Source organism: Phalacrocorax carbo, chromosome 10 (genome assembly GCF_963921805.1).
Source record: "Phalacrocorax carbo chromosome 10, bPhaCar2.1, whole genome shotgun sequence".
Classification (NCBI taxonomy): Eukaryota; Metazoa; Chordata; class Aves; order Suliformes; family Phalacrocoracidae; genus Phalacrocorax; species Phalacrocorax carbo.
In genome coordinates this window covers 20621187-20635670 of record NC_087522.1, presented here as the reverse complement: position 1 = coordinate 20635670, position 14484 = coordinate 20621187, and the positions used below count along the sequence as shown (strand labels likewise).

General features: G+C 39.3%; 1 protein-coding gene across 3 annotated transcripts in view; it reads left to right on the top strand.

Annotated features, from left to right (window-relative positions):
- The window catches only part of MAP3K9 (mitogen-activated protein kinase kinase kinase 9), a 63993-nt gene that overhangs the window by 23237 nt on the left and 26272 nt on the right, over positions 1-14484 (top strand). For all 3 annotated transcript variants that reach the window (XM_064462363.1, XM_064462362.1, XM_064462361.1), the window contains 2 exons: positions 6390-6570; positions 13984-14132. In XM_064462363.1, the coding sequence (XP_064318433.1) occupies positions 6390-6570; positions 13984-14132 (330 nt within the window). The remainder of the gene's footprint in view (positions 1-6389; positions 6571-13983; positions 14133-14484) is intronic.

Genomic DNA, 14484 nt, shown 5'->3' with positions numbered 1-14484 from the left:
GTAAACTTTATTAGTCTGCTTTGGCTCTGGCCTCTTAAGTATTGCTTCAATAGTCAAAACAACTAAATCAAACCATATCTTAAGCAACTGGACTTGATCTTGTGGAAGTTATAGTCATCCACATGACTGTGATTCTGAAGGGGTAAATGCCAGGACTTCTTGACTAAGGATGATTCTCTGATAATATGGATCTCGATTGCTGAGTTTGCTCATGGCAACAAAGACACATTAAAGGACACAGTTAAGAAAGGCTGTTTAGTAGCTGGGATGGTCTTACAGGCCTGGGTGCTGCAGTTAGTACTGTGTGAGTATGATGGTAATTGTCCATGAAGTATCAAAGTCCCAAGCATAGGGTATCCTAAATCTTTAGAGAGTAGGCTACTGACTGTGACCTGTAGCTCTGAACTACTGAAATGACTGAAAATGCTGTAAAGTTAGTGATGAAAGCAAGCCACACAGTGCTGCCTTTCCTCTTTGTTACTTAACTTGTCCTGTCCTGAGCAGAAGCCAAAACATCACATAGATGGAAACCTGTGTTAAAAAGTACTGAAAATATGACAAATTTTTTCATCTCTAGCAACTCAGAGTTGTTTGTTTACTTGCTGTAATGTCAGACAGTATGACTGAGGACTGTACCAGAAGGAGTCTTGTCCAATGATCTTTAAATTCTGCCTTATACTATTCTGCTAGTTAGTCTGTCTCATCATCAAACCAGTAAGTGTTGGCTTATTGCCTTTGGTTACCTAACTCACCCCTTTGTTTATATGGTGCCTGCTTCTTTCTCTGTACTTCGGGAAATTTCCTCACGAGAGTCTGATATGAAAATATCCTTGACGCATCTTGTAAGGCACCAAAGATGTTCTCAAAGAATAAGGAGGAACCTCAATAGACACTTTCATTTCAAATAAAAGAGGCTGATCTTCATCATAACCTAGATGAAAGGAGGCCCAGTGTTTAATGTCTACATTTGTATCTCTCTAAGCTCAGACCTAATGTGTCTTGATTGACTGTTGTCTTTCAGCACTTGCCTGACTCTCAAGAAATCAAACAGTGGGGTTGAATCATTACCAGTAATGATTCTTTACAGTTTTTGTGGTAATAAAGTTCTTAATAAATTCTTAGCAGTTGAAATTACACATCTAAATCATATGTACCTGTATCTGGATGACTGCCTGATCCAGGGAAGGTCTTGCTAGGAGACACCAAGGCCTATTTGGATCGTGTTCCTTTCTTGTCTCAGCTGGGATGCCTTGAGATATGGAAGAGCTGTCTTGCTGGATAGAATTCATCTGAGCTGTAATTAATTTCTCATTGTCAAATGCTTATTTTCTGGAGGACAATTTCAAAGTCTTTCAGGAATATATGAAAATGTATGTGAGCACTTCTGAATTATTACTCCTGTAAGCATACATGTGAGATTCATCTGAGGGTACTTAAAGAGCCAGCTGATATCATAGCAAGACCTCTCTCAATGACTTTTCAATGCTTTTGGGAATCTGGAGAAGTCCTAGTTGACTGGAAACTGGCAAATGTCCCAATCTTCAAGAAGGGCAACAGGGATGACCCCAGTAACTACAGGACTGTCAGTCTCACTTCTGGCAAAATTATGGAGCAGGTTATCCTAGGAATTACTGAAAAACACCTGAAAGTCAACGCAGTCATTGGTCCTAGCCAGCATGGGTTCACGAGGGGAAAGTCCTGTTTAACATACTTAATGTCTTTCTATGACAAGGTTACCCACCTAGTTGACCAAGGGAAGCCAGTCGATGTAATCTTTTTGGATTTCAGTAAAGCTTTTGATACTGTCTCTCGCAGTATCCTCCTGGACAAAATGTCCAACATACAGCTGGATAAACACAATGCAATGGGTGAGCAATTGGCTGATGGGTCGGGCTCAAAGGGTTATAGTAAATGGGGTTTACATTGGGCTGGCAGCCAGTTACTAGCGGGGTTCTGCAGGGATCCATCTTAGGGCTGGTGTACTCTTTAACGTCTTCATAAATGACTTGGATGCAGGACTTGAAGGAATACTAGTTAAGTTTGCTGTTGATACTCTTGAGGGCAGAGAGGTCCTGCAGAGAGATCTAGACAAATTAGAGAGCTGGGCAGTCACCAACCACATGAAGTTTAACAAGGGCAAGTGCTAGATTTTTCAACTGGGGCACGGCCACCCTGGGTGTACATACAGACTGGGGAACGAGAGGCTGGAGGGCAGCTCTGCAGTGGGGGACCTGGGGGTCTGGTCCATGGCAAGCTGAACGTGAGCCAACAGTGTGCCCTGGCAGCCAAGAGGGACAGCCGTGTCCTGGGGTACACCAAGCACTGCATTGCAGCCGGTTGAGGGAGGTGGTTGTCCTGCTCTGCTCCGCACTGGTGCGGCCTCACCCCGAGTGCTGTGCCCAGTTTTGGGTGCCACAGTACATTAAGGGTACAAAGCTGCTAGAGTGTCCAGTGAAGGGCTTAGAGGGGAAGCTATATGAGGAGCAGCTAAAGTCACTTGATTTGTTTGGCCTGGAGAAGAAGAGACTGAGGGGAGACCTCATCACGGTCTGCAGCTTCCTCACAAGGGGAGGAGGAGAGGCAGGCACTGATCTCTTCTCTCTGGTGACCAGCGATAGGACCCGAGGGAATGGCAGGAGGATGCGCCAGGGGAGGTTTAGCCTGGGTATTAGGAAAAGGCTCTTCACCCAGAGGGTGCTGGAGCGCTGGAACAGGCTCCCCAGGGAGGCAGTCACGGCACCAAGCCTGACGATATTCAAGAAGCACTTGGACAACAGCCTCAGAGACATGGTGTGAATTTGGGGTGTCCTGTGAAGGAACAGGAGTTGGACTCTATGATCCTTGTGGGTCCCTTCCAACTCAGGACATTCTGTGGTTCTATAATTCTATGTTTATGATACCCTTCACCTAAATGTGCTAAAAATTTTTAATGCTACTTTAAGCCACCATGCTTTGCTTTGCACTTGCAGTATGCAAAGTGACTTACTATAGCAAGTTATTTTGCTGTAGCCGTTGGATCTCAAAGCTGTCTGAATGTGCTTATAATGCCCAGTTTGCTTTACTGGTCCCTTTTGCACCCTGTTGGCTCCTACCCATGCTACTTAAGATAAGCTTTTAGCCTATACTACAGAGGAAGAAGATGTTTTTGGGTTTTAGGAGCAGTAGTACTATGCACATCTTCATCTACAACTTGGCTGGCTCTGTGCATGCACACAGGAAGAGATTTCTTGCATGGGCCCTACTGGAACCAGGAAATGGTCACCTACCACTAACAAGCTGACACACTCTGCATGTTCCTGCTGATTCGGCTCTTTTTCTTCCCCGGTTGCCTGAAAACTAGGCCCAGTATCTTTGCTGCTAAAAATTTTTCTTTTTAAGGCTGGGAATGTGAAACACTTTCAATTCAAATTTCTACCCTTTAAAAAATCTATTTATCTCATGCAGATCTTTTAAATCAACAACCACAATGAGAAGATTTACTACTTTGGTAGATTAGCTGTGTTTCTGTTGTATATTTGTGTCTGAGTTTTGTTTTTTTTTTGGCTGATCATCTGGCCACTGTTAGCTCTGTCCTGAGTGATCAAGTCTACTCAAAGATGGAAAGGTATGTTAACTCTGTAAGTGTAGGAAGTATGTTGCTTATTTGTGTTTTGTATTGTGGTAGACTAATATGAAGGCAGAAGAAATAGCACTTGCAGAAGACAACTTGCGCTCAGAGTATTAAATGAGGCAATAACTGGTTGTAGATAGAGCTCAGGAGCAAACGAGACCGTGTTGATTAGCATGAGTAAAATGCATTTGCAGTGCCCTAGCAATCTGGCTTGTGTTGTCTATAAAAGAGATTTTTAAGGAGGAAACTCAAAGGAATTCATACTTCACCTATTTACAAGATTCTTTACTGAAATCTAAGCAAACGCAGGAGGGACAGTCAAGGTTTTTGGTTTGAAAATCTCACAGATGGCTTAGGGAGACTCCTAGCAGTTACAGTGAGCCTGTTGATACTGACCAAGATAAGGAGAACTGAAACAGATACTGGAGAGAGATGATTCTTAAAATGAATTTTTACAATTTTGAGTTGCAGGCTTATTATCTGAGGTGGTTATTACATCCTTGGCTCGCCTTCTATTTTCTTGTATCTAAGGAATCAAGGACTTGCAATAAATCCAGTTCTTTTATTGTGCTTCTCTGTGGTCTTTTGTCGTGGTAGTTTGTCTTACTTAGCCTACATCTGACAAAAGAGCAAGTTCATGGATACAAAAGATCTGTGTAAGTATGAATTATGTTGTTAGAACTTAGTAAAAATCAAGGTAATTAGATTGAAATAATCTCTTGCCAGGAAGGTACGTGCAACCCAACTGTGATATCTGGCTCTCTGTCCTGCTACTGAGCTCATTCAGACAGAATAGGATCTACCTTGTGAACAACAAGATTGCTTGTTGCTTGTTGTGCTTCTGGAGAGAAGCAAAAAAACCCCAAACCCATGTTTTCTTGTTTCAAATTTTACTTTACCTTTACAACTTCACTGTATATCTGTATATTACTTCATTTAAATTTAAAATGAGACCTTATTATTTTGCCAGCTCTTTAGGCAGACTGGGTACATACTAGAAGAAGAAACTTAGTATGTATATTCTAGAAGGTTTTTCACTCTTGCAATCAATGAGCGACTTGTTAGCAATTTCTCTTAACAGTTCTTCATCGGCTAGAAAGAAAGAAAAAACCTAGGCTTACTAGAAGAGGAGGCACAAAGGAAGCCTTCTTCTGTACCTTTGTTTCTTGTGGTGGTTCCATTCCATACTGAATTGTGGCTCTAAAAATACTTATGCTTTTGCCCAGATAAAGAGAATGGTAACCCCAGGCCTCAAATTCCTCCTTCCTCTGCATTTAGGAAAATGGAGCATTCAGTAATGTTAGAAAGGAATTTTCCAAAAGAAGCAAGAACCAGGAGCTTTACCATGAGCCTAGCTCATGCACAACTTGAGTTGGCCCACAAAAACATTTAATGAAGTAATGTTTTGTAATTCTGAAGCTTTGTAGAAAGGGTAGCTGATTTTTTTTTAAAATTTTCGGAGAACAGACAATTTGTTTCTTTAATAAAAGTAATGCAATATTTTAACGTTTAGACGTGTATTACTTATTATGCAGAAGGGTTAAAATAACACTTGGCTTTTCTTTCATGGAAAATCCCATTCTGATTATTGGAGGGAAGTATGAGAATGAATGTAAGATTCCACCCACCACCACCCCCCAAAAAAAAAAAAAGCAGCTGTGTTAGTTTGAGACTCATACTTGAGTCCTTTCATGGACTGCTAAAAATGGCCCTGAAGATGATTTTTATATGTGTTGTAATTTTTGCAATGCTTTTGCCTTTTATAGGTTTTGCTATGATCCATGACTGTTTCGTTGAGTGGGTTATTTTTTTTGTAATTCACACTCACATACATGGAAGGGGAAAAAAGCCCTCTTGTTTTCTAAGAACCTGTGCCTGCAATGACATTAAAAACAGTCACTTTACATTAAGATAAAGAGGATAATGAGGTGCTGCTAAAGCAGAGTGGAGACTTCTGGCCTCTGGTTTACACCCATTTCACAGCAGTGTGACAGTACCTCTTTCTGGGTAAAGAGGAATATGTGCCTTATACCAAAGCATTCTTGAGTTCTGCCTCAAGGTGGTTTTTTTTTTTGTTTGGTGTTTTTTTTTTTTTTACAGTTCTTGGGTGTAGACTTCTTTGCCACTGAAACATGGTAGAAACTTTGGCAGCTTAACTAAAAAAACAGTTTCATAATGATGGAGGATGGATCCTATAACATGGTGGTGCATATGAAGTCTTGAATTGGGCATGTTGATACTGATTGTCAATCTTTTTTCTAATTGTGACTTAAAAAAAAAAAAGTCTGTGTACATAGAGGTTCCACTCCTAACATATTTACATGAAGGGTATATCCAGCCTGTGTGTGTATCTGGATTTAAAAAAAAAAAAAGTCCTCTAAGCAGTTGAAGAAAAAGGTGCTATTACTGGCTTGCTAAGAGAGGATTAATTAGGAAACGTCTTCCCTTATCTGGATTTCTAGAAGTTACAGTGGTTCACTTCCTCTTGGCAGAGAATTATTTTACAGAATGACACTAGGCACTATATTAAATAATTTTGTTGTTATGTATTTGTTCTCTGGGGCTTGGTATTTTGGTTAAATTTGAAGTTATTTGCTCAACAGCTGTTAACTTCTCAGATGAAGGGATCAGCCTGAAGTAACTTGTAACAGAGTGTGGTATGTTTGAATAACTAAAAGTCAGGGGGAATCTTGAAATATGGGAGGTGTCCAGGAGGATCTTTTTTGCCTAAATACTAGCTTTACTCTGCATACCTTTTATTCCCCCCCCTTCTCTCCAGTACTGATACTCGAAAAGGTGGAAAACGGAGATCTGAGCAACAAGATATTGAAGATCACGGATTTCGGCTTGGCCAGGGAATGGCATAAAACTACCAAAATGAGCGCAGCTGGGACATATGCCTGGATGGCTCCTGAGGTCATCCGCTCTTCCATGTTCTCCAAAGGCAGCGATGTGTGGAGGTATTGATTTGGTATTAAGTGATTGGATACTAAAGAGTAACTAGACCTACCAGGAAACCTCTTTTATGTTTAACAATGAGTAATGGTGAACCAAATATTAAAATTCAGGTCTTAAGAAAACTTTATCCACTAGCTTTCTATCTGTCAGACTCTCAGACTACATTGTATTAATTATGTTTGTTACTGTAGAAGGCGGTGGACCAGCTCCTGCATGCCTCTAAATTTTTGTTGTTCTATAAATTTACATTCAGATTATCCTAGGATTCATAATCCCAGTTCCTTTTGCTTTATCTAAAACAAACTTTTTGTGCTTATTTGACTATTGGCCGATGTAATCAAAGGCCATAAAATAATCTGTGAAGTACTTAAAATTACTACTACTTCACTCTTTTACCAACAGTAAGAATATTTTATGTTTTGGTAGTAATCTGTCACTGATGTATATATACAAGAGCACACTGTCCTTAATCAAATTCCCCATGCAGTTTCAGCCTGAATACAATGTTTTTCGCTTTCATAATAATCTTATTAATTATTTTCACCCTTCCAGTCTTTCACATAAAATAATAAAACTCTTCTCTAGGTCCATGTGAGCATATCATCCATAAGTAGTAATTTGCATGTATATATTGTCTGTTCCATTCATACACTTGGATTTCTGACAGTAGGAGCTACTTTGGTGGGAAGTAGTGTAATGGTTGGCCCATAGACTTCCACAAATTGAGTTTGAATACAACCATTAAGTGAATTAGTAAATCCAGAATTCAGTAAATAGCTCTAGGACAGTCATTCTTCTGGATGTTGTGTGACAGAATTAGTACTGAACATCTGAAGCAGATGAAGTAGATGGAATTTTGTTTTTCCTGTGGGGAGAGAGGTATTGAAATGTCAGGGTGACTTTGTCTTTAGAGCAGTAAGATTCTGTTGCTGGCCAGTAATGTTCCCACACAAATGTGTGCATGCTGTGAAATCTGTCAGGATAAAGAAATATTCCAGCTGGCAGAATTGCCTGGCTATTATGGCAGAGATTTGGTGTGGGGATTTTCATATTTCTTATCCAGTTTTGCTGAATAGATAATGTATTGCCTGTGAGAAGCCTCTGAACTTCTATTTTGCACAGTAATGGTGCGGTTAAAATTCTGACTCTGTAATTAAATGGGGTAGCCTCTGTAGTTAATCTGAGATGAATTGAGCAAGAACCAGGCTTTTGTTCTGAGTAAAGTCTGGCAGAAATTAAAATCTCAAGGCTGTGCACCTTTTCTGTACACATGATGACAGTATTGGTTCGTACACAGCTTGTCAAGCTCAAAGCTCAATTTGCGCTTCTCTGAAACAGTGGCAGGAATGGCCTTTAAGGGTAACCTGGGGGAGAGGGAGAAGGGAAGGGGGAAACAATATCCCTGTGATTGTAATTTTACTAATCCAGGCACACGGTGAACAGATCAGTAGATGTTCTGTACCAGTATGACCTAATTTTAAAAAAGATAAGACTTAATAGGTCAGTTGGTGATTTTCATGAAGGTAGCTCAAGTGCCTCTCTACCTGTGCAAAAATACCAGTTTGGTCATTGACTTAAGGACTGTGAATCACTTCAGGACTTAAGGATTGTAAATAACTTAAATTATTTGTTAGTTTTTCAGTATACTGTATTTCTATTTTTAGGATTCCTGCTTCTTTCTCTTTTTGTAGTTACCAGTCTTCTCTTGAAAACAGGATGAGTTCCTCTCAGTGCTCTTCCTTAATCAGAGGGTCACCAGCACTGAGAGCGCTGTTATACTGTCTCTGAATAAGCCTTCTCTCTCTAGTGACCAAAACCTTGAGTCATACTTAAATAAGCTGAAAAGAACATGGTGTTTGAGGCATGTCATGGAGAGGACAAATACTTGTCAGGGTGGTAACTACTAATTTGTCATTGATTGTAACCACTGGATTTTACAAAAGCAGACATGGACGTGTCTGATAAATCCTGGCCCCGCCCAACGACGCAACTTGAAATTCTTAGTAGGGTGAACTTTTTTATTCTATTAGACTTGCCCACTTCAGCCTCTTGGTTAATCACGGGAGTCGAGGGATTATTTTTTTTTTTTGCCAGACAACCTTCCAGTTAGTCTGCAGCTTCAACAAAATTGGCTGTCTCTGTCTCTAACATTCAGAAACCCTTTTATTTCAACACCTTTTCTTTAAGGCTTATTAGAATAATACTGCTGGCTGAATTGTTGCCCAGCCTCTTAACAAGAATCTTGTTATGCTTGTGTTCTCGCTCCACAAACAGGTGAAGATGATGATGACGATGCTTGCCAGGACTGAAATTTCTTGAGTCAGTCTTATAAATAACTGCTTCATTAAATTACTTTCAAAACATGTATTAAGCTCCATTTATAAAACTTAATCTGTTGGTTTGGGTTTTGGTGGGGGCTTTTCTTTGGTGGTTTGGTGGTTGTTGGTTGGTTGGTTTCCCCCACGCACACACTCTAAAGGAGGGTTGGCAAAGAACTTAAAAGGCTGAGGAATGCTCCCACACACTAGTGTCTATCGCCAGGGTCTGGGCCACTGTAAAGCTTGTTCATAATAACAGTACTTAGTGCATCTTGCTAGTGAAAATCTGTTGCTATGAATTTTGCTGTGCTGCAGCTGCAAGCTTTAGATATACAACAGAAACTTTGTGCTTATATTGCACAGAGGACAAAGAAGCTATGTCAGTTCCTGTAAATCTGTTTATGTGTTTGAGAGGAGAGTTACATATTCGCTTTGGATTTAGGGGGGTGAAGTTGAAGCACAGATATTGCAGCTTATCCAGCACTGTACAGCAAGCTAATGTTAGTAGACATATAATTCAAATTTCCATGTCACTTTAGCTGCTTAAATGTATTTCTTATTTGCTGCACACTTAATTTTTGACTTGTGCTGCTTAAAAGCCAATCATGTTGTCAGTATGATTGGTATGCAGAATATAAAGCCAACATACAACCTTCATCTGAGTTCCCCGTGTTCCTCAATTTAGATGCATTTAAGCTGTATCTACTCTGAGACCAGTGAAATAATTAGGAATTTAATTTTCATTTAGGAATGGAATACCAGAACTACCTAAAACCATTTGATTAGCAGATTGGGATGTTTCAGGCATTCAGTGCTGGGTGTAGGAGCTTCAGTCTTTAGAATATTTCATTTGAATCAAGTGTTGGCAAGCACTTCCATCTACAACTGACTGCTTGCACGCTTCTGTAGTCTTCTGTGTGTAATAAAGCGCTGGCAACACTTCAGTACCTGGCAGATAAGTGTTGACTAGCAACATTGGTAGAAGCTCATGTGGGAGAAGTGTAGGCAACTGACTGTTGTGAAATAAGCAGGAAAAGCAATCTCTGAAACTGTCAGTCTGATAACATGCAAAATGCTAACTGTTAATAAACATTAAAATGTAATTAAGTTTTTTTTTTCTTAACAAAAGTAATATTCTGGTTTCTGAGGTTGCTGGGGATCTCCTTGTTGGCCTGATTGTTCCTTTCTCATGGGAAGTGCTGAATCTAGGGAGGTGGATAAGAGGAACCTATGGTACATATGCCATTGAATAATAATAGTGAGAAGAAATTACTGTATTTTTTTTTTCTAAGTTCACAGACTTACAAGGGAGGTGGCAAAACCACATGTGAAATCCTGCAGACCTCCAGCCTCCCTCTCCCTGAAAATCCAACGTGTAGGATTGAACCTGATGTTAAATGGCTTAAGGGATTACTGGATCACTGGGAGATGGTTAATTATTCACACAAGTGTCAGTTGACTTGGACGCATGGCCTGTATCACATGGTTCATGTCATAATTACAGTCTAAAAATTACTACTCGGTACTGGAAAAATAAATGAGCTTGATCATTTTTCTTCCTCCTTGTTGAGAATGACTCTTCCTATGCCTTTTTTTTGTACGAATCTCTTCTGTCTCTGGCTTTTTCCTTTGTAATTCCCAATGCCCTGCTTGAGAGTTAATGGAAAACACTCTGTTCAGCACCTCTCTTGCTGTTCAATCACTTGCAATGATTGTTGTTCAGATGCCACAAAGTAGTGTTTCCCTAGTTCTGTGGAAGCAGTATTCTCAGCAAGGGACTGTAAGTATGTGAGGAAGAGGTGGCATTCAGTTTTGTGAGAAGCTAAGTGACCTTTCCTGCAGTATATACTTCTAATGTCATTTTAGAAAAGACACCAATATGTCCATTCCTTTGTCTTTTAAAAACTACCCTGCTGAATAAATACTTTGAGCATGTCAGTAGTGCTTTCCTAACCATTCCATTAAGAGAAATATCTAATACATGCTTTATCCAGCGCTAGTGGTGAAGTAATAACACAACTCTCTGGCAGTTTTTCCTACCTTTTGATATCAACACTCGCTCTTCAGTTTGGATGCAACATGAACGATCAATCAGATTTAGACAGGCCAAATATATATTCAGCCCAGTATTAATTTGCTTTGAGTGTCTTATGAATCCTAGGAGGCCAAAAAGAGAATGGGAAATCCTTAAACTCCTGGTTGTTTCTTTCGGATGAGGCTCTTGATACAGTAAGAAATTGAGAACTGTGATGGAAAGCAATAATCAATTATGATTTCAAGAGTATATATTACATAGGAAAAATGCAAAATATTGTATAGGTGTAAAAATATTATATTTTGCTTAATAAATTAAACTGTGTTAGCAGTAATGGTGGATTCCCTAGTGACTGAAGTTCCATATTTAAATAGGAAAAGTAGTATTAAGGCTGTCCAACTAAGGTAGCAGCAGTTACAATGAATGTTAAAGACTTGGCAGGATGTTAGGGGGGGAGGAGATAGCAAGAGTTGTGATAAGGTTGTGATAATGAAAATTTTGATTACTCCCAAATGGATAGGGCAATTCTTGCTTTGACAAGAAGACATTAATCTTTTAGCTTCAGAAATTACTGTTTCATGGAGTAGCTATTCAGGGAGCTTTTAGGAGAAGAAGCAGTTTTTCATTCAGTCTTCAGATGTGCTTAGGAGGCCTTCAAAACTGTACAATATGACTGTGGTCAAAAATATGTATAGTTAGATTCAGTATCTTTGCAAGAGCAATTAAGAAAAATTAGTCTGTACAGTAGTGTTTAATCTCAAGGAGATTAATGACAATGTTGAGGAGTTTTGTGTAAAAACAACTTGCAACATGGATATCTTTTAAGGACGCTATATTAAAGCTCAGAGCAAATGCATGGGAAAGACTTTAAATGAATGAAGGAGGCAATGTAGAAGAGGCTACTGGAAGGCATCCTTCAGAAAGTTGGACCTGTATCCAAATGAGGGAAACTAGGCATGGACTTACATGGTGGTAAGTTGAATGTAAAACACTCAAGATTAATAGGATTTTGAGGAGAGTCTTGCAAAAACCATAACAACAAACAAATTGCTTTCAAATGCAGCCCAAGTGAGAACGCTGAAGAAGAACGTGTGGTCCAGAGGTGACCAAAATGTAAGAGTAAGGTAAGGAGGCTATAGCAGAAAAATCTTAATAAGTGACTTGTGTCTGCTAGAATGGAGCAAAGACAGGCTTCTTAAGCTGAAAATTTCTCTTTAAGAGAGCTGAGCTGGAGGACATTTCATACTGAAGTACTGTCCACAGAGGTGTTAAAACTGACTGATAAAGTGAACGGTGACAAATTGCTGGGATTTACAGTAACACCCAAGATTTCTACAGGAACATGAGAGAGCCAGCTGAGTTAATAGCTGTGCTGTGTAATCTGTTCCTTAAAGCTCCCTTAATACCAGAGAAATGGAAGGCAGCAAACATGATGGCAGGTCTTTAAAAGAACTTCCTGAGGATCAGCAAGTCTGATTTTCAGTTCTACTAAAAGTTAGAAACAGCACTGAAGAGCAGGGACCTGGTGGACATGTGAGCATATCTGGGAAAGAGTTGGCTTTTGTAGAAGGAAATCATATCTTGTGGAAGAAATTAAAATTCTTGAAGGTGTTAATGAGTACGTGGACAAGTGGTAAGATTGCTTATACTATATTTGGATTTATAAAAACTTTTAACAAAATCTTTTGTCAAAAGGTTTTAAAGAGAGTAAATTGATGTGGGAAAAGAGGGTAAGTCTGTTTCCCATCACTTAGTCAATTCTTAATTACTAAAGGCATAAATAAGTTTTCTGGTTGGAGAATTCTGTGTTCAATATGATCATAAGTGATTTGAAAAAACAGTAAATGAGTAGGTAACATTTGTTGATACCAAGTTACTCAAGATAAGAAAAATCAATCTACTGCAGAGAGCTGAGAAAAAGTTTTACTGTACTGAATGATAAAATACATGAAATGGTAATAAATACAAAGTAGTACCCATGGGAGAATTTCACATGTACAGTGATGGGCTCTAAATTTTACTGTTCTGATTCAGTAAAAAAGATATTTGAGTTACTGTGATTTACATGATTTGGTCATTCCGACATAAAAGGTTTAAATGGAATGAGGTGGTACAGAAGATGTCAAGGTCAATGGAAGATATGAAATAGCTTCTGTTCATGAGAGTAACTATAGATTAGGATTTGGCTAGATTAGGATTTTGGGGGCTGGAAAGATGATTTAGCCAGGATGTAGTGGGAGTCTGTGAAACCATGGATGGCATGGAAGGAGCTAATAGGGGGAACATATGTTCACTCTTCCTTGAATTGAAAGAACTACAGGGAAGAAAATGAAATTACTAAGTGACAAGCTCAAAGCAAACACGGAAGCATTTTTTGGGGAACATGGGAGCATTTTTTGGCAGTGCATCATGAAATTTGTGGAACTCACTACCACAGAACATATTGGACAGTAAATGGGTTCAGAAGAGATTAAGATCAATGGAATTAAAAACTGTCAGGTCACTAAGTATGAAGAAGCCATCTCTGGCTCAGGTTTCTTAGAAGCAGAGTGAATATTCTGAGGATATGTTGTTTGTCGTATGCCTGGGCGAGATCAGTCCTGGAAACATTTCCATAACTTCATTGTTAATATTTCATAGAATATCTTAAGAAAAGCTTAATTCTAAAGAAGTAATTTTGACTTCTTTTTAAAAATCACAACCCTCCTTCACATTTTTGAGAGTTTCACTGGGTTCTGTTTTGAAATCTGCTAAATTACTATCAAAGATTTATGTTAATGTTTTTCAGATTGTTCCCAGTTTCTAGAGAGAAAAGGATTTTTGCCTAAAAGGCAAAATTTTGCCTAAAAGGCAAAAATGGCATCTTATTTCAGTCTTATTAAAAAAATGCAGGTAAAATAAGGCACTTCACTAGCTTGGCAGCCATGATGAGCTTGTCCAGAAATCTGTGGTTTCTTCAGTGTACCAGACTTAGCCTCATAGGTTCAGGTACTTTCTTGTGGCTTAACAGAGAGTGTGTTGGAGTCAAACACCTGTCCTCTTTTCTGTTTTCTCCCTGCTAGTTATGGTGTGCTGCTTTGGGAACTGCTAACAGGAGAAGTACCGTTCCGAGGAATTGATGGTCTTGCAGTAGCATACGGTGTTGCCATGAATAAACTTGCCCTTCCCATCCCTTCCACATGTCCAGAGCCTTTTGCCAAACTCATGGAAGGTAAGCCGGCTGTGGTGTGAGTATGGTTTGTGCTGTTTCTAGAGTGCTGTTGAGCATTGCCTCCTTGTGTTGGTTTTGATACCGAAGAGCACAGGTTTCTCAAATGGCTTTGTTCAATGGTGCAAGTTATTATAGGAGCTAGGCTTGACTGTTAGTGTGCTGTGACAGTTACTCTGTCACAAGAGTAGCATGTGAAAGAAATTGTCCTGCCATTTTTTATCAACTGGCTACATAGGAAAAGGGGGGCTATTGCTGTCATCATGTAGCTTTTTGTTTTCTGGTAGTGAAGACTCACCAACACCAAAACTTCACATATATTGGCCTAGCTTGAAGCCTTCAGCTTGTTTTGAAA